The following is a 27,421-nucleotide window of genomic DNA, read 5'->3' as shown; positions in this document are numbered from 1 at the left end:
CGCATTTTACGCCCCTTACAAACAAAAACTTTTATTCGGATTTTGCACTAATCTAATACGTATCACGTTTCGAACAGTTTCGAAATGTAATCGCTGATTACAATGTGACGAAAACGATACACAGAGCACGGCAGTTTTCAAGGCTTGTATCGAAAAGTGCAATCAAAATATAAAAATGTTCTTCCCGATTGCGTAACAATCGTTTGTGAAAAAAAAAACGCGGTGACGATCAAATTGTCGATCTCGAAGAATAATTAGAGGGTCATCGACGCGTATTCACTCTGCAAGAAGAACCCTTTCGTCGTGAAGGGTCGACAAAGTGAAGCCGAGACATCACTTTGCCCTCTTCGCGCATTGTAAACAAGCAAAGGCCACTAATCGATCGTGTTCTAATCAAAGATCAAGTATCCTTAGAAACTTGAAACATGATGAGGAATGAGATTTGCGAAATTCAACGAGAGTTGAGAGAAGCAACTACGAAGCTAACTGCATGCATTTTTTCGAAGAAATAATATTAAAGAAATTCTCATGTAATGTAAATTATGATTAAAATTAATTTGCTACGAATTAAATATCCACGAACGATCTTTTCTAAATTCATTAGGAAATATTCGAACTCGAAATGACTCGACGTACATGTATTAACTGGTCGGCTGTTTGCATAGGAAACAAAGATAGATTACATTGTAAAACGGTTTATCTCGAAATTTTGATTACAGGTAAAATAAAGTCATAAAGATTTAACATATACACATGTATATAGAAAATTGTACACAGTACGCAAAAGAGATATAGAAGAAGGTTTTACATAAAGCTCGATACTCGCTATTGTATTAACAATAATGACATTCGATCAAATTTATCACTCAAAGATTTTTGCACATCCGTAATAATCTACAAACGGTGCTCCAGATGAGGTATTTTTATTTCAACAAGACAAGAAAGGGAAAGAAGAAAACATAGGAATAATTCGTTCTCTTTTATATGCCATTTCTTACCTTTGATTACTATAAATGACTACAATCGAATAAGATTATCAGCCGGAAAGTCTAAGAAAGAAAAACAAATTGTAGGATAGAGAGAAGATCAAATACATATTTAGAAACATCTAATCTATTCGACAATGAGATTAAATTCATTGTTCGGTGATAGTGGAAAACGTCTACATAGACTCGCGTTTTATCTACAAAATACTTTAATCGTAATATTAATTAATAATATACAGCTTGTTAATAACTAAACAATAATAAAATATGCTGTAACAAGTTTTTTCACTTCTGCTTGCTTCTCTATCTATCTATCTGTGTCTATCTGTGTCTGTCTGCCTGTCTCTCTCTCTCTCTCTCTCTCTCTCTCCCCCCCTCTCTCTCATTCTCTCTCTCTCTCTCTCTCTCTCGCCCTATTTTATATCTCGCGTTGTCGAAAATTCCTTTCCAATCTATAAAAAAATAGTCCAACAGGCAGGCGGAACAGCGTAAAATACACGGGCTAATTTAATTAAAAACGTGGGCTTCCTACTTTCATAATCGTTTGCGTATATCTAGCTCTTTCACATCTTAATAAATCAACGGATGACGTCACATACATACTGAGCTTCCTTTATCTCCCGGAAACTTGAAAACTAAATGAAAGCAGAGTGTAAAAAGAAGAATAGAAGGAAAAGGCAGCTAAGAAAAAGGATAAAGAAAAGGGACGCAAAATGTACCATATAAAAGGACGTCTCAGATGGAAAGAAAGATGTTGCAACCTACCTAAGAAGAGTCGGGACAAGTTCTGTAAAGCGACCGAGAAATTTCATTTTTCTCTCGGCCCAGACCAACGTGATGAATATACGCACACGTCACTGAGGTACACCGTGGATAGAACACAAACGGCGACGATGATTTTTTTTAATAATAATAATAATGATGATGATAATGATGATCATGATGATGATGATGATGATGATGATGATGATGATGATGATGATGATGATGATGATGATGATGATAATAATAATAATAACAAGTTTCATTAGCTCATTACACTTTTTTTCCTTTTTCCTTCATCTTGATGCCTCTGTTGCTCCTCGTACAAATCTTTTCTAACTCGGCACCAATTTTTATAGCATTGTTCCTAAGCCTCTCTCGACTACATGCGCGATTTTGCGCTTTTTCAGTGTTTCACATCGCCCATCCTTTCAGCAATCTGTAGCGGATATATCGTACATCGTATTAAAAAATTCTTATCTTACAATTGTAAATATCGTATTTCTATTATACAATGAAGCTCGTTTGTGGCGGTATTCCTTAATATTTTACCATTGTGCTCGTTCTAAAATTTAACTTTTTCTCTCCCTCTTACAATTTCACCCTTACTTTATTGCTTGGTCGCAATATGCATTCATATTCTAATGAATACATGGCAACAGAAACGAAAATTCACAAAATATACAGAGCGCCTGTTGAATCTTGAAAGGTCTTCGAAAATATGAATTGAAGATTTAAAACAAGAATTTTGAACTAATAAATACAACAATAATTTTGAAAAAGAAAGCAAGAAAACAAAAAGATGTAGAAGGTTCTTCCAAGATTCTAAAAATGTGTTCGTGATAATTTAAAAATCTGGGATATTCCAAGACTATCAACTTCAAAATTTAAATAGTGTATCTCCCATTAATAATTCTGTGATGAAGTATTTCCAATATTCATTATCTCACGTTTATATCTATCTACCGACGCATTTCCCAATGATTCGATTAAACATAATAACGCGTTTCTCATACTAAAAGAAGAAACTTTGGCAGCCGCTCTAGCCAGCTGAATAGCACGCGTACTTCTACGCAAAAATCAATTCCATTCCTTCTCTTCTTAACGTAATTAAATATCGATATACTTTAATCTCAGAACGTATAAAAATAATAATACTATCAATCCGGCGTAGTAAATACACAATATTATCGAGTTCTCAATGTTCTCGCCTTTAAATAATCGCTAATGACCGGAGAATATTATATATATCGCACAAACAACAATTTTTTTTTCTTCTTTTTTTTTTGCGAAAGCATTGTAATGTCCACCCATTTCACAATATCGTTGCAAAAGTCAATGAACGAGCTGCTTAAACAACTGAGAAGCAGTTCTTACGGCCGTAATTTATGTACAGGGAAATCATCTTTGAATTTAAGCATTCACGGAAAAAATAAATCAACATAAAAATCCATTCGCACGTACGAAAAATATTCATAAAACAATGCGCGATGATGGTCTCTTGGAAATACTATGCAAATCATTGACAAACTTGCTCGTCGAATACGATATCGAACATAACGCTGTAGTTTGATAAATCCGAGAAACGCGGCCCACATACTCAAATTCGTTACGATCACTATATTCATTTATATAAACACTATTATCATTACTTTGTCTTGTTAATAACAGCTACACACTCCCACTTATTACTCGCCTCGTTTCCCCCTCCTGAAAACTTTCATCTTATAACATTTCCTGATGAGCGTCTTGTTTCTTCAATTTCCTTTAGATCATTCGAGTTCCATCATCGTCAGTATATATTAAAGGCACGTTTGATTCGTTTAACAAACATGTACCTACAAATAACGATCAATACAAGTAAAAATGTCAACGAACGATTTTATGGAGAATCCTCGCATTCGTCAAAAAGTTGATAATGACATGTTTCTCTGCGCATTCAGATCGGCGGATGTTTTTAAGATACATGAACTCCAGATGTCTCAAGATATTTTCCAGATAACATAGAATGTCGAAAATTATTTTCGCATACTTGAATCTCATTGCAAATCATTTGTCTGACCAACTGATTGAATTTATATGTTTTAAATAGATCGATTGAGAAGGACGTCGAAGCAACGAATTCCAATCGAGTATTATCGATACTAGCTAAGGTCACTTGCCCATGCTGGCATTTGCTGGCAGAGTCGCGGATCGTTGTTGCACCGATAAATATGGCTTCAAGGTGGATCTCGTAGACTCTCTGAAATATGTAAATCGTTATCGATGAAATTCGACTTGTGGAAGATCGTAACTATCGCATTTACCAAGAAATATCACGAGTATAGACTAATATAAGAAGAAAAAAAAAAAAAAGAAATAAGCTTTAGAAGCAAAATAACAGTTTTTATCTATAAGAGCTAGTAGTTATAAATGTTAAAGCCCCATCTCAATAAAAAAAAAGCATTGAAATTCATGGTGATTTTGTTGATCCGTTTTTTTAGAATTACAAAGTTTACTTTTAAAATCTTTAGACTTTTTATTTAGGATCAATTTATAGTAATGTTTTCTTCTGTACTCTTTAAATGACAAACTTTGTATCAATAATCACATTGAACAATTTGCTATTAAAAGTAAACTCTGAACGTGTCAATATTCATTACTATCTAACAGTTTTGCCGTGCATAATGTCAAATATATTTTGTCATTCTGCATATCGTATTTCGTAATTATTACCATGCAATTTTTGGAGAAGAAAAAAGCTATACGATTATACGAATTCTCTCATTACAACGTAAAAATAATTTCGCAACTGAAAATCTTAAGCTGCTGCTCGATTATAGGTTATGATTTTCTACTTGTTAAAGTATCGTAAAGTTCCATTAAAAAGAAAATATAAACAAAATATTATAATAAGTATATATGTACATAAAAAATATATTTCCATCTTAATTTATAATATTCTCAAATTAATTTTCATGCATTATGAATCTTATCAATTTACAACTTCTGCTAATACTAAACAAAGTTAAAACAATGCGACATCATATATTTACTTATTGAAGGGTATGTATATTTAAACTAGCAGCGAGATCAATAGAAATAAAATGAACAATCATTCTCGGCGAAAAAATGTGCTAATGTTCAAGCGCATGCAAATGACAATTGAATCGAATCAACTAACAATATCCTATTCTAGTTTTAAACAAACTCAAACAGAAACCAACATATCAATAACCGCAATAATAATAATCGGAAAAAACAAAGTTTAGATTGCTTCGATCTATCGAACAATATTTATATATAATTTCGATTTTGAACAAAGCAATTATGTCGGTTTTTAAATTTTTCAAAAGTTGGAATGATTACAAAACACGCTTAATAAGATTACCTAAAGTCTTCATAATACATTTTCAAATTTCAAAACTGCTTTATATCTGTATCTATATTTATATCTATATCTATATCTATATCTATATATATAGAAATAGATAGATAGATATATAGATAGGTAGATTAAAGCAATCTGAAACATAATCAATAATGGCATTCCATTATATTATGTTTTGTTTCTATAACAATGATATCTTCTAAGCGCACTGCACTTACGAAACGCTGCCAACGATGTCTTTTTTGTATTTTCATGTTCGTTGAAAATGCGATTCTGTATATAGATATGGGAGTGCAAGAAAAATCAAACGACTCTAACCTCGCTACACCCAATCATGCGATGCCACAATACAAGAGAGCTACTTAGTCTCCGGTTACGTTGAGTCGCACCGCTACGCTACCTTGGCGAGACACGTTGCCCCGTGCCATCGACGTGCGAGTTTGCTTTGTAGCCACATTTTTGTACACGTCTAGACAGTCTTGCGACCCAATATTTCTGTTCGTCAGGACTACCAGCCAATATTAATAATTCACGAGCACTGTTTGGATCGTAGTGTAATTTGCAGGGTGCTATGGCATCTTCCTTTTTGTCCAAATGCTCCTTATGAACTTTTATACGACACCCTGTACACACGCAATAACAATTTCATTACATATTTTATTATAAATAATTCTTTATTTTATGAAGCAGATTTTTTATTTTGCTTGTTGACGAAAGAAAACGAATTATGTCACATCATTATGAATTTAATAAAATTTATTACAAAAAATAGTTTTATAAATCTCTTCAAAATATAAGTAGAAACGACGAATCGCGAGCAATAGCACATCACCCCACGAATGGGCAAAGATTTGAAAATGATATGTTTAAAGCAAGGTAGTAATTATAAAAACGTAAAAATTCGTTGAACGAAACATTGTTTCATACTTACTTCGGCACTCGAGAGCTGGTGGCGGTCGAAACATATGCCACAATTGTTTTGAGCATACCTCGCAAGTAGTCGGCATATGATACGATATTGACACAAATTCGTGACCTTTTAACGATTGTGTGCCTGGTTTGTCCGTAAGTTGTGGCAGTTCCACTCCGGGCAGTGTGTTTCCTTCATCACCAGGACGTCTTGCTTCGCCTTCACCAGCATATAATAACTAAACAAGAGAAGAAAAAATGTAATTGAGTATATCATTCGATAAGTAGGGAACCAATTATTCAACATGTTATGTACCTGGAAAATTCTCGGAATATCTTTGGCATCAGCTCGGATGACATCACCCTGAGTAACAGATCTAACGTGGAAGACTTTATTTAGGTCCAATATCAAGACTGGATCGGCATTTAATTTATCATTTTCACTATTATAAAATATTATTTTCTTCGAAGAGACGACAACGTATTGTTTTTTCCATCCATGCCTTTTAATGTTCTGTTTATTTGGCACATTTAACCAACCTTCCAATCGCATGGTTCCATGTTCCGATAAAACAGAATCTTCTCCGTCATTTTCTACGGACGAAACGCTAGCGGTTTCTGAGTTGAGCGAAGCAATTTTCATTTGTAAAGTTTCTATTTCGGAATCTTTCGAATCGAGTTCCATTTGTAACCTCAATTTCGCTTGATTTTCTTCCACCAATTGTGCCTATAGAAATATAATGATGCTAGAGATAATATATAAATATTTGTAAAAATGAAACGACGTTTAGTATTTTACTTACTTGTAAATCTTGCAAATCTTTTTGCCATTTAGCTGTTAACTGTCCGTATTTTTCTCTCTCTTGAGTAAGCTCTTGTTGTAAACGCCTGCAATCTTTTTCCTTCTTTCTTAAATCTGCTGCAGAAGCTTTATTCTTGGATTTACCACTTGAAGATAAATCTTTCCTGTTCATAATCTCTGCTAACTTATTAACTGCTTGTTGTTTTAATAATTGCTCAGTTTTCAATTTACTGCTCAGTTTTTCTATTTCTTCACCATTAGACTGTGCTTTAGAAAGTTGATCTTGCAATTCTTTAAACCGTTTATTTAAATCTTCCTTTTCTTTAAGATATTGATCAACATTTTTCTTAAGTTCACCTTCACTATCCTTAAGCCGATTTATAATTTGTTCTTTTGCATTCAATTCTTGGTGATGTTTGGCTACTCCATCTTTATATTCTAATTCCTTCATTGTTCGTTCCTTTTCGAGGTCTGCGACAGTTTCTTCAGCTATTGATCTTGCCAAAGCTTCACTATCACCTCTCGCTAGAGATAATTGTAACTGATGCACTAAAGAGCTACGTTCTTCTTCTAATTCTTGTTGTAAACGTATTTTTTCATCAAGTTCTTCCCGAAGTTCTTGCGTCTGTGTTTTATAAAGTGTCTGGAAATAACACATTAAAATTTATAATAAATATATCAAAAGAAAATAATAGCTTTTTCGCTGATAGTTTGTTGAGATGTGAATTTACCGAAAAGTAAGCTTCTGCTTCTAATTGTTCTTGTAATTCCTTAGTTTGTAGTTGATCCACATTTCTTTGAGTTTTCAAGTGATATAATTCATCCTCTATTTGACGTTTTGCTTCTCTTAGCTGAGCAACTTCGCCAGCTAATTGCTGTTCCCTGGCACGTAATCGTCCTGCTTCGGACGATTGCTGTGCTAAGTCAGTCTGTAGAATGTTTCTTTTCTGCTGTTCTTGTTCGACCTGACCTTGTAGCACTTTTACCTTTTCAACTTCTTGCCTATGTTCTCCTTCCAGTTTCTGTAATCGCTGTTGAATCTGTCGATAATCCACAGAGAGCATAGAGGTTTGCCTTTCCTTTTCTTGTGCAAGTAATTCAGCACGTTGCCTCCCACTTTTTTCTTCATTTAATTTTGCTTGTAATGCTGTTAATGTTACATTAATACATGTATAAGGATAACTCGCAATAAATTGATAAATTTAAGTATAAAGGAGTACCGTACATACTGTAAATAGAAATACCATTGAGCGCGAGCATTCCGAAATTTGAAAAATTGCAATTAGTGATAAAGTGGGTTAAGGATAAAACAAAATAATTATATGGAGATGCAGTTATAGGGTAAATAGGTGTATGAATGAAATGCAACTTTTAAAACATCAAAATTTTTAGAACATTCATGATGTTTAAATACATTATGATATATGTATCCTATAATTTATTACATTTAACATAAATACGAAAAAATATTTATATTAGCCTAAAATGAGTATTTTTTCTCACCCTGACATGCTTATCAGTATAAAAATATGGACTTTTAAAAACCTTCATATTACAATTATTAAGTACAAATGTAAATAAAATTACCTTTAACTACTTCTAAATTAGCTTCTTCTTTGGATAGTATGCGTGAACGTTCCGTTTCTTGATGGGCTACCACTTCCTGATTATACCTAGCTTGCGCAGCTTTTAATTCAAGAGTTAAACTTGCTGCTTCTTTTTCCAATGCTGAGATTTTTTCAGTTAGTTGCCTGTTATCCATGATTGCTTTCTCCTCTTTCTCTCGACTATGTTCGAGTTCGACATGAAGAGCTGAGAGTCGGCTTTCTAATTCAGCAGTTAACGATGAGGCTTGTGATCGAGAACTACGCTCTTTCGACAATTGTCCCTGCGAAATTATGTATAAAAATATAAGTTTATGTTTGAAAATGAGTATTTCTAATCAATTTTTTTTTTTTTTAACATAAACACTTACTTGTAATGTAGCCACTTCTTGCTGTAAATTATCTCGTTGCGCTTGTAATTTCGCTCTTTCCACTTGTAGTTCATTTGCCATTTGTTCTGCAGCTTGGCGAGCAACAGTAATCTCAGTAGCTTGTTTCCGTAACCTCGTTACCATTTCTGTTTCTCTTTCCAATTTCGATTGCATTTCTTTAATTTGTTTTTCTAAACTTGTTACACGTTCAGAAGTTTGTTGTGAATTACTTGCATCACGTGCTCGTTTCGTCTGCTCTTCATCATACTTCTTTTTCAACTCCACAATTAATGACTCCGCTTTTCTACGTGACTCAGTTTCATGCTCCACCCTACGTTGTGCTTCTTTGTAGTTATGCCTCAACAAAGTCAATTCTTTGTCCGCTCTACCTATTTCTTCACGCAATTCGGTTTCCCGGCGTGTCATAGCTTCTAATCGTGTTGTTAAAGCTTTCTGCCTTGATTCTAAAGATTCTACCTGTCTCTTTTCTTTATCCAATAAGTTTTCTAATTGAGAAATTTTAATATCATCGCTCGTACCATTATTGATATGATTTTCTAATCCATCTACCGACTCCTTGCCGCTAGAAGCCATTAACTGATAATCTTCTGAATATGTAAAACCAATAAAAGGTAAATGGTTTCCAGAAAATGCTTTTGGTATTGGAAAACTTTCCTCTGGTCCATCTTCTTTATCGACATCCTCAAAATTGCTAGTATCATCATCGCCAGAAAGTTCTGGCACGACAGGAGGCACACATTCTCGTAAATTTTCAAATGTCCACTGATCGTTTTTAAAGAAAGGATGATTTTTTATTTCTTCCACGCCATTTCTACCCAAACGTTTAGTTCTATCCGTAAGAAAACCACATATCAAATTCTTGGCAGAATGAGAAATATCAACTTCTTGTGGAAAATGTAATGAATTTCTATGATCCATAATTTTTGAATATGTTCCAACTAATGAATCTGCATAAAACGGAGTATCACCAACAAGCATTTCATATAAAAATACACCAACTGACCACCAATCACATTCTCTTCCATATACACCTTCACCACCTTGAGATTGAAGCACTTCAGGTGATATATAATCAGGTGTACCTACTGCAGTATCAGATCGAACAAGACCATCCTAAAAGACATATAAGATAAGATATTTTTATATAATGTTACATTGTTAGAAATTTGATAGAAAATGCTAAAAAAAAAAAATATACATACAGCATCCATTCTCATACAAGTGCCAAAATCTGCAAGTTTTAAATGACCATACTTATCAAGTAACATATTATCTGGCTTTACATCTCTATGAACAAATCCCATAAGATGTATTGCATCTAATGCAAGCACCACTTCTGCACAATAAAATTTTGCCCATTTTTCTGGCACGTCATAATTTGACATTAAATTCACTAAATCACCACCTGGCATGTAATCCATCACCATGTAAAGATATTTTTGATCTTGAAATGCAAAATGAAGCTGAACTATCCACTGAGAATTGGCATGTGCCATTATATCACGTTCTTCCCAAAAGAAGGCTGAATCTGATCGTTTGATCTGTAGAATACACAAAAATAAAGTGTGCAGTATACACATAAATTATCCATTTGTGATTTATACATGTCTTACCATTTCAAATTTACTGAGTAATTTCATAGCATATACTTTCTGTGTAGATTTATGTCTTACTAATTGTACTTCACCAAATGAACCACGACCTATCACTTTTATTAGGGTGAAGTCATCTGTACGCATTCGCATTTTACAAATATCTTGAGCTACTGAGTCATCTGAAAGTATAAATAATTTTTATTACATCTTTTCCTTGAAAAATTAATATTAGCATCGCAACATCAATAAATATATTAACATGTTTCATTTAGTTATATCTGATTTATTTACTCCTCTGTATCTATTACATAAGATGAATCGTTGTATTATTATATTAACATATTATTCTAACACATAGCAATTTGCTTATTGATAATAAAATGCCTAACTTTTCTAAAATATACACTTTATACTAAATTAATGAAGTATCTATTACTCTGTATTTTAGTAAATGCATTATTTAATAAGAATATTTTTCGTAACAACAGAAAGGTTAAGTACTTACATCTATTCATATATGCTTCTATGTTTTTCATACGTTTTACGCTGGGATGATCACAATCTGCCACCAGGGCCTGAACTGTATCCAACAAGCAATCAATGTTTGTGATACTTCTTGGATCCTTCACGCGTTCCTCCAGCACCCTCAGGCGCCTGCGCCTGTCTTCATCTCGTACTACATCCATCTCTCCTATTAAAAGCTAGGAATAATTTCCTTCAAAAATGTAATATTTTTTTTGACGCATCAAAAACAATACAAAGCAAAAGGCTACATATAGTATAAGCACAATTTATGCACTGTTGCAATACTGGATGGGCAGTCCATGTTTCCTGAAACAAAATTATATATATATATATACATATAAATGTATATAAATATATATGTATATATACATAAATGTTAACATATAATCATTATTGCCATATTATTGTACAAAGATTTACATGAAATATAGATGACTTTTTTTACTCCATAAATGAAATAACCAAGTCTATATTTAAATAATACCATATATAAATATAGCTTTAAATAATATAAAGATATAATTATTGATAAGTTTAAAATAGTTTAATTTGTGCATTGTATTTATATTACTAGTCGTGTGCACCCATGCAACAAGATAAAAATTACAATATTATAAAATTATATAAATAGATTTAGAATTAAAGTAATATAAAGTAAAAGATTAATAAAATTATTAGTTCCATGTGTACCTTTTACTAGAAGGATTAGTTAATTAAATGACACAATAATTTAAATAACACAATTTAAAAGGTATACAAATTTGTGAGAGAATAGATACAACAGAATATAATATATGATGACTCAACATGATTTATGTGTCAAGATCATTAAGAAACAGTGATTACTAAACAGTGTGAAAACAAAACATATATTTAATTATTTAGAAAAATAGGAATTCCCAGACTAACATTTATTTAGATATTTTGCACTGAAATTCATCATTAACTTGCAAACAAAATTTTATCAGTTCGTCTTGTCATTTTCACAAAGAAACTTTTATAAAATAAAAATACAAATTGTAGAAATCGTTAAACAAATGTGAATTTAATGTTTGCATTTCAATATTTCAATGAAAATTAAGAAATTCAGAAAATAACAAATCAAAGAAGTCTGTTAGGAAGCTTGCAGAAATAAGGTGGATCCCGTGCAGGTACTTCTGAATCCGTCATGAAGGATTTTCTAAATATTCCGTATTTTTCATTATCGATTAATTAATGTCAAAAGAAAATTCACTCTAACGTACCTAATATCACGAATACCGTATCCAGTACTTCGTCTAACTGAATAAAAATACTATAAAATACATTATGTTTCTACGTAAATTGGTTGCGATTGCACACAGCTGAGCCGTGTATGCGCCATTGAGAAAATTCACAACGGTCATCAAAGCCAATGAAAGCTCGGGGAAAACGTAGAGTAATTCGCTTTTCAATTCATGTACAGTGATCGAGGGAAATTTTCCAATTTTATTCGAGAACTCTGGCACCTACTTCAGATGTGAAATCTCACATTATTCAATTTGAAAATATAACAGTATTTTCAATGAGATTTTTGGTTATTTTCACTCTACTTGACACCGTTTGAATTAGTTCGTTGTTTTAAAATTGGCAACATATAAGTCACCCTTTCTTCATACATATATATTTATTTGAATCAAATAAAACTTCGAAAGTTTCACGAATTAATGAAAACTACGTCAAAAGTCGTTGAGACAGAACATCAACGACTTCGGAAAAACGATATAATAAATTGCAGGCATAACCAAGATGGCGTAGTATTCGACGCACTAACTGAGATACAGGTTTTTGCACTTGTACTGTCTGCTTATAATTTAGAATTTCTTTAGTTAACCTGAATATTGTTTTCAGGATTGTAGTTCTGAACAAATTGCGTGATCTAAATCTGTATGATACGCATCACGCAGTTCTATAATATGGAAAAATTCTTAGTTTTCCCGCGCGTATTTTGATGCTCATTGAACACTTTAACGGATTTTTTTTAGCACCATTTATATCATATTTTGTATTTATAGCGATAATACATATCACAAATAGATAGGTACGTATAGTCATCAAACCTAATATGTCAAAGTATTGCTTTTGCAATATTTAAATCCTTTTTTTGTAATTGATTCTTCTTTTATCCTTTTTTTATTCTTACCTTTATTATTGCAGTTTTAGTCAACGTATAATTACGTGAGTCGTATTTAATCTCATATTCTGAATTCTGTAGAAATGGATCTGCCTTGTGATTGGCAGACCAACAAACAAAGACTTTCAGAACGCAGTCAATATTTATTAGAGACAGGACAATGGTCTGACTGCAAATTTGTAGTTGGGCAAGAACCCCATCAGCAAACATTAAAGGGACATAAATTATTTTTAGCTATGTCTAGCCCTGTCTTTGAAGCTATGTTTTTTGGGGGTATGGCAGAAAAAAATGACCTGATACCTATTCGAGATGTTCAACCAGAAGCTTTTAAAGCTCTTTTAGAATACATATATACAGATCGAGTTGATTTAAGTTCTTTTGAACTAGCCTGTGAATTATATTATTGTGCCAAAAAATATATGCTTCCTCCTCTGGTAAAAGAATGTACAAAGTATCTATGTTCTGACCTGTCTCCAAAAACAGCTTGCAGAGCATATGAATTTGCTAGATTATTTGATGAGCATGTACTGATGGAAAAGTGTCTTCAAATCATTTGCACAAAGACAAATGAAGTTTTAAAAGAACCTAATTGGGAAGAAGTTGAATTGGGAACACTATTGACAGTGCTAGAACAAGAAGATTTACAAATAAACTCTGAAGTGGAATTATTTAATGCAGTGGAACGTTGGGCAAAAGCTGAATGCACAAGAAAATCTCTTGATCCTAATGATGGAAAGTCTTTAAAGTCAGTAATTGGTAATGCATTATCAAAAATTAGATTTTTAAGTTTAAGTGCTCAGGAATTTGCAGAAGGGCCAGGAATGTCACCGTTACTTACTCAAGATGAAACTTTTGCAATACTCATGAACACACTATGCACTGGAAATAAAGCACCTATGCCTGAAGGATTTTCAACTAATTCACACAGTAGAGTTAATATATATAAACCTCCAATTACACGTACAAATTGTTCCATTGTAAGTTGGATAGATATTGCATGATAACTTTTGGATTTTAACTATTCTTCATGAGATTTCATTTTGTAGAGGTTTAAGCCAGTTAATCCATGTTATAACTCATTTATGTCACATTGCTGGTCTTTACCAACATCTACATATCGTGAACCTGTTTTTATTAATGATGCTGAATCTAGCAGTACATTACGAAATACACCGCCAACAGCAATTGATAGTGGAGTAAGAAAGGATGCTGAAAATTTATCTGTAATTGAAGGTGGTATACAAGAGGGATTAAAATATTATTGTCTAAGATCTGTTATTCGATTAACAGAATGTCTTAATGCAAATGTGTTGGACTGTTCCGTGACCTTTAGTGTAGACAAAAATATTTATGTATTAGGTGTACAAGTACCTACACAGATGACTGAAGTAGTAAGTTAAATAATATCGGAGACAAACACAATGTTCAGACTTTACATTAACCGCTATATATTATTTTTATTACAGACTAATGACTTGAATTATCCTCTTAGTAGTACTTCATATACCGAAATTTTGTATGCTCATCTTCTCGATTCTGATAATACACGATTAACTTACACGCACTTTTCGACAAAAGTAAAAATTAATACCCTTGTGGAAATTACGTTTAATCGACCTGTTTATATTCAAAAGAATAAGGTATATATTCAAATAATAATTTTAAGCATACTAGAATGAAAATCTGTAAGTACTTGTGAAAATCATTTTTACTTTTTTCAACTATAGGTTTATCGAGTTGGGGTAGTTTTTAATACACTTGGGTGGTATCCAATTGGACTTTGTACCCAAGATATGACCTGTGATTCTGTATCCTTCTCATTTGGTGTCGGTAATAGTGCGGATAATGTGCGAGATGGTCTCATTCGGTCTATAGTTTTTACATACAATGATAATATGTAATACCAATAATAAAATTGGCTGGCGTAAAAATAAATTTAATACGTATTTAATATTATACGTATATTAAATTTTAATAACAAAACAGTATGTTTTATTCTGTTTTATACTATTGATGTATTATTGTATCTCTCAAATTATGTCGGTGCTATTATTAAAAACTGTACAAAGATATATTCACATACATTGGTTCTAGTTATAATGAAAGTCAAATTTGTATAAAACTATTCTTTTAATTTGTATATATAGAAATATTAATGTTTATTCTATAAACAGAAAAGTCTGAATTTTACAATTTAAATTTTAAATCAGTGGATTACATATTAATACAATATATATATGTTTTTGTTTATTATTCTAACATTAGTATTATTGTATTAAATTATAACTTTTAAGGAATTGTTACTGTACAAAAGAATGTTATAAAAAATTTGAATATAAAAACATGATTATGCTAATAATATATAAAACATGTTTCTTTTGTATTATGTTTGATTTAATTTTATATGTATACATAGCAGAACTGATTATATTCCTTTTATCTGAATTGTTTAACTTTCTTTTAATATTTTGGAGTATTATTGATTTATATGATACACAGCGTGTCCATAAGTATCTTGAAAACAATGGATGATACAAAAAATTGACCTTACAATGATTTTGGAAAGCCTTGTGAAGGTCATAATTATATTCTTAAGTGGGAACTACATTTTTTTATTCCATATTCTTATAGCCGACGGCAAAACATTTTCAAAATACTACTTGTACTTTTTGCACCATCGAGATATTAATTGTTAAGAAGGATGGAAAGTTGTATTCTTTTCAAAGATATCCACATAAAAGGACAAGCGACTAGCCTTTCTAGTAATAGTATTTAGTACACACATACAATCGGCTCTTTTTAGTTAATTATTATTTTGTATACAATTTTAGCAATCTCCCTATGATATACAATGGATACCGCCAATGTAGCCGGCATATCAAGTTTGATATCTAACATTTCAATAGTGATTCATGCAAAAAATACAAGCAATGGTGTTTTGAAAAGGTTTGGATACCGGTTACAAAGGTATGAAACAAAAAGATATGGTTCCCATTTAAAAATATAACCGTGATCTTTGTAGAGCTTTTCAAGGACATTGCAAGATGGAATGAATATCAGTATGATACGCCCCCCTCGAAATCGGACAACGTACAATATTTGTTTCAAGTATGTTTCGACATCCATAGTTTTCAAAATATTCGAAATAAGGAAATTGAAAATTTAAGGAAATGTATTTTCAGATAAAACGGACACATTGTATATAATGTAAATATAATTTATCTTAAATATATAACTGTTTATTTTTCTATATAGTTTTCATAACATAATTATATGATAATTATAAGTATTAAAGTTTATATCATTATATTTATTTGTTTATATTTATATTTGCTTATTATATACATATAATAAGAGGGAATTTTATAAAATGTAATCAGTCTATATAATTTATCATATACTTTTCGTTATGTAAAAAAGTAAGAAGAATAATACATCTAGATATGTGAATTAAACTTGTACCTTGAACATTTGAACAATGTTCTTACAATTATTAAAATTTGTTCTTTATAATATCAACATACAATGTATATATAATTGATACATTAAATAACTTTTGATACAAGCAGATAACAATTTTATATATGTATACTTAAAAAAACTTTACATCTTTGATTGTCTATTATGTTTTATGTATAATAAAATCCCATGTGTCTTTCCATCTGAACTTTAAAACTTCCTTGGCACTTAAATGAGTTGTGCCATAACTAAGTATAATAAATTTTTTAAATACATAAATAATAAAGGTCATCCATACGATAGTACAAAACTTCAATGTATATATCAAAAAATTGTGCTGATATCGAACTCTGGAAATTAAAAAAGCTGAGTTAAATTTTATAAGTGTGTTTCAAAAAATTAATAAATTATAAGTGATAAATCATGCAACTGGAACAGGTGATCTTTTTCTTGGAAGGAACGTTTTCTTTTTCTAATAAAACATTAATTTCAAAATATTTTACGACATATTATACATATATGTATAACATAATGTAATTTTTCGATCTCCTAACCCTAGTATCTTAAAATTATGCTCCCACTAAAAAATCACTGTATACAATTACAGAAGCACCATTGTATCGACAATTATTATTATTACGACGATCTTTTTTCTAATTATTATTGAAAAAGTTTCCAGTTACATAAGATCCGTTTTGTATATAATCTTCTAACATACCTAATTATGTAATATAAATGTTCTATTGTTGCTGCTGTAAGCAGTAGTTTAAAAATAAATGCTGGTAAATAATGATGAAGAAATAGAGTTCTTTCAACAAATATAAAAGGCAAAAAATGTAATAAATATCCAGCTAACAACATGCTTCCAACATTAACAAATTTCTTCCACTCTTCATATGCAATATCAAAACACATTCGTTTCCGTCTTAACATATAAAATATTAAAAGAGATGAATAGACAATTACACATGCCGTTCCAGAATACCAAATTGCTATATTCCCTAATAAATGCACTTGAGCCTGTTATAAAAATATACATATGTATATATATATATATATATATATATATATATATATATATATAAATATACATATGTATATATATATATATATATAACTACATTAATATTAATAAGTAATAATGAATATTATTGAATTGTAATAAAATCGGATAATTTGTTTAGAAAAACATATTTCAATACATATTTACATTACTGTCATTAGAAACCCAATATGCAATTCCTCTAGACATTAATGGCCAATCTAAAGGATCACTAGAATACATATGACTGTTTTGTCCTTCTTGACCGCTGAAAAGCATTTTTATCTGCAATTCTACAAATTTCTCCCAAAAGCTCAAAGTAGTTGCTTGTAATGGAATCATTTCAGCATTAATTAATTCTCTTTCTCTTTGCTTCTGATCTTCACTTTTAGTATATCTATGTTCTTCAACATTCCATATGGAGTCTGTTTGGTCTACTAATCTATCTGCCACTACTTCATGCTGATTGAAGCCCCAGTCAGGCAATTGCCTTCCACTAAATTTTAGTGCATAATCTGTATTTACATGTATTAATCGAATCTGGCTTTGAATCGCATGCCAAACATCACCAGTATTATCTTTGTTAGTAACCTCCACTTTCCAAAAATTTTGGGCAGGCATAGATACATTGTAATCAATATAACAAGACACCTCTTGACTCTGAGGTGTCATTGGGGCAGCAACATCATGTGAGTTTAAAGCTCGACTTGTAATTCCATGTACTAATTGTATTATATCTCCATGTTTTATTGGTTCACTGGGTTTTGTAACAACTAAATCATTTCGCTCTGGTTTTTTCACAATCCACCAATTGTTGACATCTTTAAATGAGTAACATGTAACTTGTTGTTGGTGAGAACTGCCTCTTCCATCTGGATATCTTAATGGATACATATGACTATGACTATGAAGCCAACAAGCTCTTCCATATGTATGTCTCAAGGTAATCTGTGATCCATGCGTAACTTCTAAAGGTTGGCCTTTTGTAATGCTAGCAAGACCACCATCTAGACTTGCTTGAAAAGCACTTGTCATCACTGAATCGTGTGGTCCAGCTTTAGAGAGTATTGTTAAATGTATATAAAATACAGTCAAGTAAACAGTACAAATAACACTTAATATTATCAATATTCTTATCATAAGATGAATGCATAATATTGTGTTAGATAAAGTTTTTCTTGGTATTAGATTCCAATAATCATAAGCAATTAAAAATAATGCAAGGATCAATGAATATAATCCAACATATTTTACACTGAAAGAAATTTATATTAAATTTATGTTAATAACCTCGTTTATAGAAATATTTACATAATATTTTTAAAGTTTTACCACAATGCACATGTTAAATTAGTAATGCCCAAAATTAACCATATCCACGAAGATAAACATGTTAGTCTATCCATTACTTTTCTGAATTTGATAATACATATCAGTCCAAATAATGAAAACTGCATTAGAATGCTTTCCATTAAAATAAATCTAGATTGTGTTAATAAAGCATTGTCTGAAACAATAATACAAAAACATATAACTAATACAATATAAATATGTATATGTATTGTATATTCTGTAATAAAAATATAATATGATAAATTACCGAATAGTAATAAAATTCCCGCCAAAACAGCAGTCCATTGTTTTAAACCTAATTCTAAAATCAAATGATAGGCTGTCGGAATTAATAGACTGCCGCATAATGCCGGTACTAATCGTAATGCGAACAAAGGGACAATATCTGCGTAAGGGCTTCCTATCCTGTCAAATTTAAATTGACCATCGAAATCAGCTAAATACGCTACTGCAGAAATAAGCTGTTTTCCCAAAGGAGGATGTGAATCAAAAAAAAATGTTCTTTTCATGTAAAGTCCTATATATTTTCCATAATGCAATTCATCAAACCTGTTTTAAATACATCAATAATTATTATGATATTTTAATTGAAAAATATGCGGAAATACTTAAATTTCTACACAAAATTCCATAGTTTATATACAAACTTTTAATTTAAGAAAATTGAAATTTGTGATATTTATAAATACACCTCAAATTTATATTATATATAAAACATATATATCATGATGTATTATTACGTGTATTCTCTGTATAATATATATATTAACGGTCAGAAAATAACTTTATTTTATACTTTCATTAATATAAAAAATAACTTACACTATACTCCGTGGTTCTTCTAAACGATAAAATCGAGTAAAAATTCCACTTACTAATAAAATAACTGAAATTAAATCAACTTCGAGACTGATTTTAATTCGAGTTTTTAGCGTTTCCAGCGTCTTAAACTTCTCAATTACATTTGAAACAATTTCTCCGTCTTTCTATTAAAAAAGAAAACTAATTGTGCTGTATGTGAGTATGTATATACAGGCTATGTTAGTTAAATATACAAAATGTGTAAATATATGCATATAAATTCACTAAAGTTTGGAAAGAAGATATAAATATTGAATGATTGATATAAATATTCAATGATAAAGAATAAGTTTGAGTTGGTAGTTAAAAATATCAAATAAAAAACAAACGGGCTAAAGATATAAAAAAGATTTCAAGAAAAATTAAAAGTTATCTTTTAATTGCTTAATTATTTAATTATTTACCTACCTCCTCCTGTTCGACAACATTTTCGACACAATTGGTAGAAATATGTTCATAATCAAACTTGGCGCTTTGCACCTGCGATTGCTTGTTATCTAATGTCCTTCGCCTTCGACGAACTATCATTGCACAAATTTGCTATTCGAAACAGCCGTTGTACTATACCTATATCGTATTTTTATTTTCTTAATTGCTAGTATTTCGAAAAAATCAAGAGAATCGTTACTGAGCCACTACTTGATGTCTAATGTCGACCCACGTCATCAATCGAGGAATAGATTGGACACAAATTTCTGCTTATAAAAATTTCAATTTCCGTAAAAGTGATATCCTAATTTCTTTATTATTAAGTAGAGGAAGTGTTAAACATTACGATAAAATATTGAAAATATAGAATTGATATAAGTGACCATCAAGCTTAAGGTATACGATGTGATATACATGTAAGATAACGGTACTATCTCCGACATTCCCTTTGAAAATCCTTTCTCCGTATCGTATGGTAGTTTTGTACAGTATATACATATACGTCATTTTATTTATAAGGAACGAAAGTTTCTTTGAAATTTAAAAAAATTGTGAATGATTTCAAAATTGTTTAATACACGATATTCAATATTTTATATCATCTGGTATTTAACAAATTATAATACTAATTTTCCATCATTTCCAAAATATATTGCATTGTTTTTATAATTATTAGGTATAATGTGTTTATATTTATATATTCGTATTGTAGATTGAGACATGGACAATGATAAAATTTGTTGTCCCATCTGTTCTAAAGAATTTTCTTCTGTAATAATAGAGAATCATGTTAGTAAATGTTTATTCCTAAATGAATCAGCAAGCAAAGAATCTTCATCATCCTTTAAAGATGGAAGTCCTGCAAGGAAGTATATGAAATTAAGCAATACCAAAGTAAAAAAGGACGATGTAGGATTAGTAAAAAATACAACTAAAATGGTATCATCAGTAATGAATATAGATTCTCAAAGTCCAAAGACATCAATTAATATTAATGTACTTATCTTTTTTCCTTTTATAAAAAGGAGAAGAATATTAAAATAGAAAGCTGTTAATAATAATAATTTCTAGACAGATAAAGAAATTGCAAAGTTATTTGGGAACGATCATATACCTCTTGCTGAACGTATGAGACCTACAACACTTTCAGGGTATGTTGGTCAATTGCATGTTCTTGGACCATCTACTGTTTTATATCAATTGTTAAATAAGTCTGAAATACCAAATATAATTTTATGGGGTCCACCTGGTTGTGGAAAGGTATACTAAAATAATTTTATTATACATAATTTTTATATTGGTGTAAAAATTTTATTATACATAATTTTTATATTGGTTTAAATTGGTGTAACAAAATTTTGTTTATATAAATGTATATATATGTAGGTTTATTTAATTACAGACGTCTTTGGCAAATGTTATAGCTTACATATGTAAGAATAAGTCAAATGGTAAAATGAGATATGTTAAGTTATCTGCAGCAATGGCTGGTGTAAATGAAGTAAAAGAAGTAATCACTATAGCTTCTAATGAGTTAAAATTTAACAGACGTACAGTGATTTTCATGGATGAAATACATCGTTTTAATAAAATTCAGCAAGATGTATTTTTACCACATGTTGAATCTGGTATCATTACACTAATTGGTGCAACAACAGAAAATCCATCTTTCAGCTTAAATTCGGCACTTTTGAGTCGTTGTAGAGTCATTGTTTTGGAGAAATTGAACACATCTAATTTAATGTCTATATTGAATCGAGCAGTGTCTTCACTAGAGGGAACAGTATATAGCTCAAATAAGAAATTGGAAAGTGCAAATCAAATACCAAAATTTATTATAGATGAACCGACCATAGAATGGCTGGCAGAAACTTGTGATGGTGACGCGCGTATAGCATTAAGTGGACTAGAATTAGCAGTTCAATGTAAAATACAGAGCAATGAAGAATTTTTACAAAATGGTCCTGTGACCATAACATTAGCTAACATTAAAGAAGGCCTTAAGAAAACTCATATGTTATATGACAAGAGAGGTGACCAACATTATGACATGATTTCAGCTCTACATAAATCTGTTAGAGCAAGTGATGAAAATGCTTCTCTTTATTGGTTAACAAGAATGATATTAGGTGGTGAAGATCCAGTTTACATTGCACGAAGATTAGTTAGAATGGCATGTGAAGATATTGGTTTAGAAGATCCAAAAGCACTTGGTAACATTAAACATTCATAAGACTAATTATCTATTTTATCTGGAGTCTTATGCTATATTATATGATTATTTGGGAAATAATTTCCAGGAATTGCTGTACATACAATGCATGGTTGCAAGATGATAGGAATGCCTGAATGTGATGTCCTTTTAGCACAGTGTACAACATATTTAGCAAGAGCACCAAAGTCTAGATTAATGGAAGATGCACTCAGAGCTGCTCAAAGAGTAATAGCTGAACATAAAGGACCTCAGCCTGGAGTACCTTTATATTTAAGAAATGCTCCAACAAAGCTTATGAAGAATCTAGGTAATCATTACATATTGCTTGCCATCATTAAGAATCATGTGTAATGAAATTTAAGACCATTAAAAAGTATTTTCTTAATAATATATAATATATTATATAAATTTTATTTTAGGATATAGCAAAGGTTACAATATGAAACATAAAGATGAATCAGGAATGAATTATTTACCAGAAGGATTAGAAAATGTAAACTTCTTTGATTACCATAAGAATTATATGACATAAGTATAAACTTGAATAAAATTGAATGAAAGATTGGTTACAATATATTTATAATATTGAAGAATACAGAATAATAATATTGCATACATATTAATTATCGAGATACAGATTTAAGTAAGAAAACTATACTAGTTATCAAAATGCAAATCTAATAGTTTTAATATACATTTTGTAGTCGAAGCAAAATTATGCAGAATTTCAATAAAAACAGGAAGACAGTGCAAACTTAATGTGATTTCATTTCAATTATTTAAGATTTATGATAGATTTTAACTGTTAGACATATATGAACATTCATTTGTTTAAATCGGAACAACGCTATAACGACGTTAATAACTGAAGCTATTTTATAAAATACCTGAAAATACGGTTTTTGGACTGGTATTTTTCATCTTACTGACTCAATTATTTCACTGTTACTATGTACTTAACATTTTTTCCATATAATAGTTTTATTGTTAGCAGGCATGTCAATAACATTTATTAACTTAATACCATTCTTTTCTGCTAATGCCTTCAGATCATTAATATCTCTCAGGCCCCAGTTTGAATCTTGAAGCTTCAATGATTTATTGAAATTAACGTTACTTTCTGGCGTTATTTTTCCGTCTATAGCATAAGGTCCATATGTAAATAAAATACCATCATCCTTCAACAGTTTACCCGCATTATTAAATAAACCAACACAACACTGATAAGGTGAAATGTGTATCATATTCGCATTATATATATAATCAATATTGGCTTCTTTAAAGATATTATTACCCCAAGTATGAAAATCTGTTGTAATATCTATTTTTAAAGGGTCTTTCACATTTATAAGTCCATTTGTATGAGCTGCAATACTTTCGAATAGCCTTGATTCATATTCTGAAGGATAAAATGAAATTTGGGGAAAATGAGTAGCAAAATAGGCTATATGTTGTCCAGAACCAGATGCAATTTCCAAAAAAGTTTTATCTGGACTATGCTGAATATATTTTTGAAGAACTGACAAAATTGGACTTTTGTTACGTTCAGCTGCAGGATAAATTAGCTTTTTGGTAGCCATAATTCTGGACCTTAAATTAGAATCTAACATATTATTTGCCACCTAAATTTAATTCTTATTTTCTTATTTATTTATTTTATTGAATTTAATAATTATTTCCTTATTTCCTTTATTAGTATTTAAATATTAAATATGGTCTGTTCTTTTGTACACTATCTTTTAATACTATTTTCATAACTAATTGTTTAAAAACTACTTAAAAAAAGAAAAAACGAATATAAATCTTACCTATGATTAGCAGCACAGTGAATAATTGCATTCATATCTAGTTACTGCACTCATATTAATATTTTACCTGAAAAATTTAAGTGTAAATCTTACAATTTTTTTTGCCACAAAAATAATATATATTATTTAAAATTATGATGTAAAATATAATACATATCAGCAATGTCTATTAAATTTAAGCTTCATATAAATTAATTTACATTTATTATATTTTGGTGTGTTATAATTGTATTGATCTTTATATTATATTATGCTTACAATACAATGAAACAAGCATTCGTATGAAGTAAAAACTAATTTATGCAAATATATATTTCTATTATGTTTATTTAATAACAATGTCTAGAATGTATATCAAAAGTACAATAATACATGATCATTTATATGTTTTATTAATTGAGTATTTTTCACATTTCTTGAACTAACTACACTAAATTGAATCAAGTAACATATAACTTGTTTAATCGTCAAAACACTAATGACTCCTTTTATCATTGTTCCCCTTGCCTTTACTCAATTTTTCTTGATTTCTTTTATTTTTCACTGAACTTGGTATATATACAGAATGTCCTGTCTTTTTCAAGTGTTCAAATAATTTATTTTTACTAGGAAATTCAAGTTTACACATGACACAACAATGTGCTAAATCTGGTACTTCAATGCTTTGTGATCCATTCCTATTTTTACCTCCATTTTCTTTTTCTAAAGATTTTCTTTTTGCACTTTTAACCTTCTTACTTTTAGATTTCTCATTAATTGCAGTATTTGTTTCTAAATTATTAGGTAATAATTCTCTTTCATCTATTTCTTTGATTATCTCTTCCTCACATTTCCTTATTTCATCATTGGACAATTTTTGATTATTCTCAACAACTTTATTTAATATTGTCTGCTTGTGTTGCTGTTTTTTACGTTGTTTTTTTGATAACAAAATATCTTCATTGATATTTAGATCTTCGTCACTAATTTGTTCTACTACTGGATTCTGAACATTCTTTTTCTGTTTTTTCTTTTTTTGTTTCTTAGGTCGCACAATTTCTTTATTTTCTTGGTCAGAAATAAGTTCATCTTCAGAAGTTGTATATTCATTATTATATTTCAGTACTTTAGGTGATACGCGAAGGAAATCGTCCATCTGAGATTCCACAGCAAATTTAGATTCTTCTGGATAGCACATTATTCCTTCTGGTTTTGCAAAATCCTTAAATTCTTCATCATCTGATATTAATTCTGCCTCTGAAATTTCTTTTTCAGCACTACTTTTATTCTCCATATTATTTTGAACAGGATTTAATAAAAAATCAGGAATTTGTGAATCTGTTGCTAGTTTTTTCTCACATTGTGAGATTGATTCAGAATTAACATCACTTTCTTGAACATTTCCAAATTTGTTACATTCTTTCATCATAGATAGTTTTATCATTGCAATATTATCTTTATGTCTTTTAGAGTTTTCATGATTTTTAAATGCTTTATGTGTTTTAAATATTTTATTGCAAGCTACACAATACAGAGAATTATCATCTATTGCATTTTCATCATCCATGTCTCCTTCAGAAGATAAATCTTCTCCAAATTCTTGATCAAGGTTAGCTTCAATATTTTTAAGCTCGGCCTCTATATTTGAAGATGTTGACCATTCTGATACTTTATGTTCTTTTAATTGTTTTTGTCTTTCTAATAATTGTTGTCTTCTTCGTTCCTCTACCTTTTTCAAATTTTCTTTTGCATGTTCACTAAGCTTAACTATATGAGCCTGTACTCGTTTATCACGTTTACGTATAAATGCAACTAAATTTCTTACTTGTTCATTTCTTTCTTTCTTAGCTTTGTCTCGAACTTTCTTATTTTCTTTCTCAATAAGACGTGCGACTTTTCTATTAGGAGCATCTCTAATGTCATAAGGATCTAACCATGCAAATGATCTTTTTGTGTTATAACTTTGCCAATAAGCATAAAATTTATGAACAATTTCTTTATATGAACTTTGTGAATCTCCAAATCCTGGAATTTCTTCATCTAAATCTTTTTCTTTTGCAAATTCTATGTCCTCAACTGCTAATTTTTCAAATACATTACGATAAGTAGTATAAAATCCTTTTTCATCGTCTCCATAACCCTTGAAACAAGTAGTTGAGAAATATTGAAAGAGATCAATAGAGTCATCCTTATAATCTCCATCAATACCACCTTTTAAAATAGCTTCACGATGGTTGTCATACCAGGTACGTTCATGAGGATCACTTAATACTTCCCAAGCTTGTTGAACAAGCTGAAACTGTTCCTTTGCTTCTTCTGGATTATTTAAATTTTTGTCTGGATGCCACTTTAAAGCTAGTTTTCTGTAAGCCTTTTTTAAGTCATCATCAGAAGCATTTCGTGGTACCCCTAATATCTCATAGTGACACTTCATTGTAGCAATGACTAATATTTCTTATCTTCAATATTACAAATTGTAATTTCGCAATATAAAATTATGTAAATCATACACTACAAGAAGATCATTAAATTGATGATGATATTGATATTGATAACAAAATATTCATATTGCGTATTTCTATTCGTTTACTGATAGTCTCTATTATCATATTTTATATCGTATACGACGTAAAAAGTATTTATATTAATAGATCTAAATACTATCATATCTTACCGAATGTTTCTTAAATGCTTATTTACGCTTGAATTTTTGCTTTATGCTTTAATAATGTCCGTATTTATTAAGAATCATAAAATGATACTAGATAGTTCTTTTTACAACTCTTTAAATATAATTATGCTATACAATAACAAGATTCAGCAATTTCAGCTTATTTTATATTATTATTTCAGCTTATATTCCTACATACATACAAAATATGTATATATGAAGTTATCTTTACTTCGAAACACTTGTCACGTTTATCTTAAGACTGACCCACATTTTTAAATTATATAGGCATATATAAGTACTTATATTTATATAGTAAACTTTAAATAATTGGATAAGAAGACAATTTTTTAAGTAATATGAATTCAATTAAATATCAATATGATTTTATTTTTAAGTAATGATATATCTTTTTTGTTATCACATTGTTTACGAATATATTTCATCTAGAGATTGATATATTTTTTCGTGAATTTCTCTGAAATCTTACATTAATGAAACTAATGT

The 27,421-nt window shown here is 30.2% G+C and overlaps 5 protein-coding genes across 9 annotated transcripts; 2 read left to right on the top strand and 3 right to left on the bottom strand.

The window, feature by feature from the left end:
- Positions 1-1,175: 1,175 nt before the first annotated feature.
- ROCK2 (Rho-associated, coiled-coil containing protein kinase 2) lies at positions 1,176-12,329 on the bottom strand. Of its 4 annotated transcripts, XR_011173746.1 has the most exons (13): positions 12,190-12,329; positions 10,926-11,251; positions 10,439-10,599; positions 10,028-10,366; positions 8,805-9,938; positions 8,417-8,717; positions 7,561-7,976; positions 6,831-7,472; positions 6,344-6,754; positions 6,050-6,266; positions 5,519-5,741; positions 3,672-3,990; positions 1,176-3,586 (listed from the first exon to the last, which is right to left on the bottom strand). XR_011173746.1 is itself a non-coding variant. In XM_069117847.1 (12 exons), the coding sequence occupies exons 2-12, from the start codon at positions 11,104-11,106 to the stop codon at positions 3,903-3,905; spliced, it is 4,113 nt and encodes a 1,370-aa protein (XP_068973948.1). In that variant the 5' UTR covers positions 11,107-11,251; positions 12,190-12,329; the 3' UTR covers positions 1,176-3,902. The 4 variants fall into 4 exon arrangements, 2 of the variants coding, with proteins under 2 accessions (XP_068973948.1, XP_068973949.1); XR_011173747.1 differs by having other exon boundaries at positions 1,176-3,990; positions 5,437-5,741; XM_069117847.1 differs by having other exon boundaries at positions 1,176-3,990.
- Positions 12,330-12,743: 414 nt separating this feature from the next.
- LOC138182229 (BTB/POZ domain-containing protein 1) lies at positions 12,744-15,037 on the top strand. Its single transcript, XM_069117853.1, has 5 exons — positions 12,744-13,004; positions 13,121-14,074; positions 14,144-14,488; positions 14,564-14,737; positions 14,825-15,037. The coding sequence occupies exons 2-5, from the start codon at positions 13,181-13,183 to the stop codon at positions 14,996-14,998; spliced, it is 1,587 nt and encodes a 528-aa protein (XP_068973954.1). The 5' UTR covers positions 12,744-13,004; positions 13,121-13,180; the 3' UTR covers positions 14,999-15,037.
- A 1,116-nt stretch (positions 15,038-16,153) lies between these two features.
- rt (Protein O-mannosyltransferase rt) lies at positions 16,154-26,919 on the bottom strand. Its single transcript, XM_069118690.1, has 10 exons — positions 24,741-26,919; positions 21,855-22,012; positions 20,868-21,010; positions 20,221-20,352; positions 19,774-19,937; positions 19,199-19,500; positions 18,931-19,105; positions 17,767-18,853; positions 17,275-17,576; positions 16,154-16,906 (listed from the first exon to the last, which is right to left on the bottom strand). The coding sequence occupies exons 1-10, from the start codon at positions 26,675-26,677 to the stop codon at positions 16,720-16,722; spliced, it is 4,587 nt and encodes a 1,528-aa protein (XP_068974791.1). The 5' UTR covers positions 26,678-26,919; the 3' UTR covers positions 16,154-16,719.
- On the top strand, positions 20,363-23,210 carry LOC138182228 (ATPase WRNIP1). Its single transcript, XM_069117852.1, has 6 exons — positions 20,363-20,637; positions 20,954-21,237; positions 21,313-21,501; positions 21,644-22,454; positions 22,542-22,763; positions 22,876-23,210. Exons 2-6 carry the CDS (start codon positions 20,962-20,964, stop codon positions 22,986-22,988), a joined length of 1,611 nt encoding a protein of 536 aa, XP_068973953.1. The 5' UTR covers positions 20,363-20,637; positions 20,954-20,961; the 3' UTR covers positions 22,989-23,210.
- LOC138182231 (methyltransferase-like 26) lies at positions 23,413-27,054 on the bottom strand. Of its 2 annotated transcripts, none has more exons than XM_069117856.1 (3): positions 26,918-27,054; positions 24,265-24,331; positions 23,413-24,046 (listed from the first exon to the last, which is right to left on the bottom strand). In XM_069117856.1, exons 2-3 carry the CDS (start codon positions 24,297-24,299, stop codon positions 23,413-23,415), a joined length of 669 nt encoding a protein of 222 aa, XP_068973957.1. In that variant the 5' UTR covers positions 24,300-24,331; positions 26,918-27,054. The 2 variants fall into 2 exon arrangements, with proteins under 2 accessions (XP_068973957.1, XP_068973958.1); XM_069117857.1 differs by lacking the exon at positions 26,918-27,054 and adding an exon at positions 24,772-24,882.
- Positions 27,055-27,421: the final 367 nt, after the last annotated feature.

The sequence above is a fragment of the Bombus flavifrons genome, chromosome 8, assembly GCF_040668555.2.
Source record: "Bombus flavifrons isolate JBK064 chromosome 8, iyBomFlav1_principal, whole genome shotgun sequence".
In the NCBI taxonomy this organism is placed as follows: Eukaryota; Metazoa; Arthropoda; class Insecta; order Hymenoptera; family Apidae; genus Bombus; species Bombus flavifrons.
Note: the sequence above shows the minus strand (reverse complement) of the source record. Positions and strands in the feature narration are given on the sequence as shown.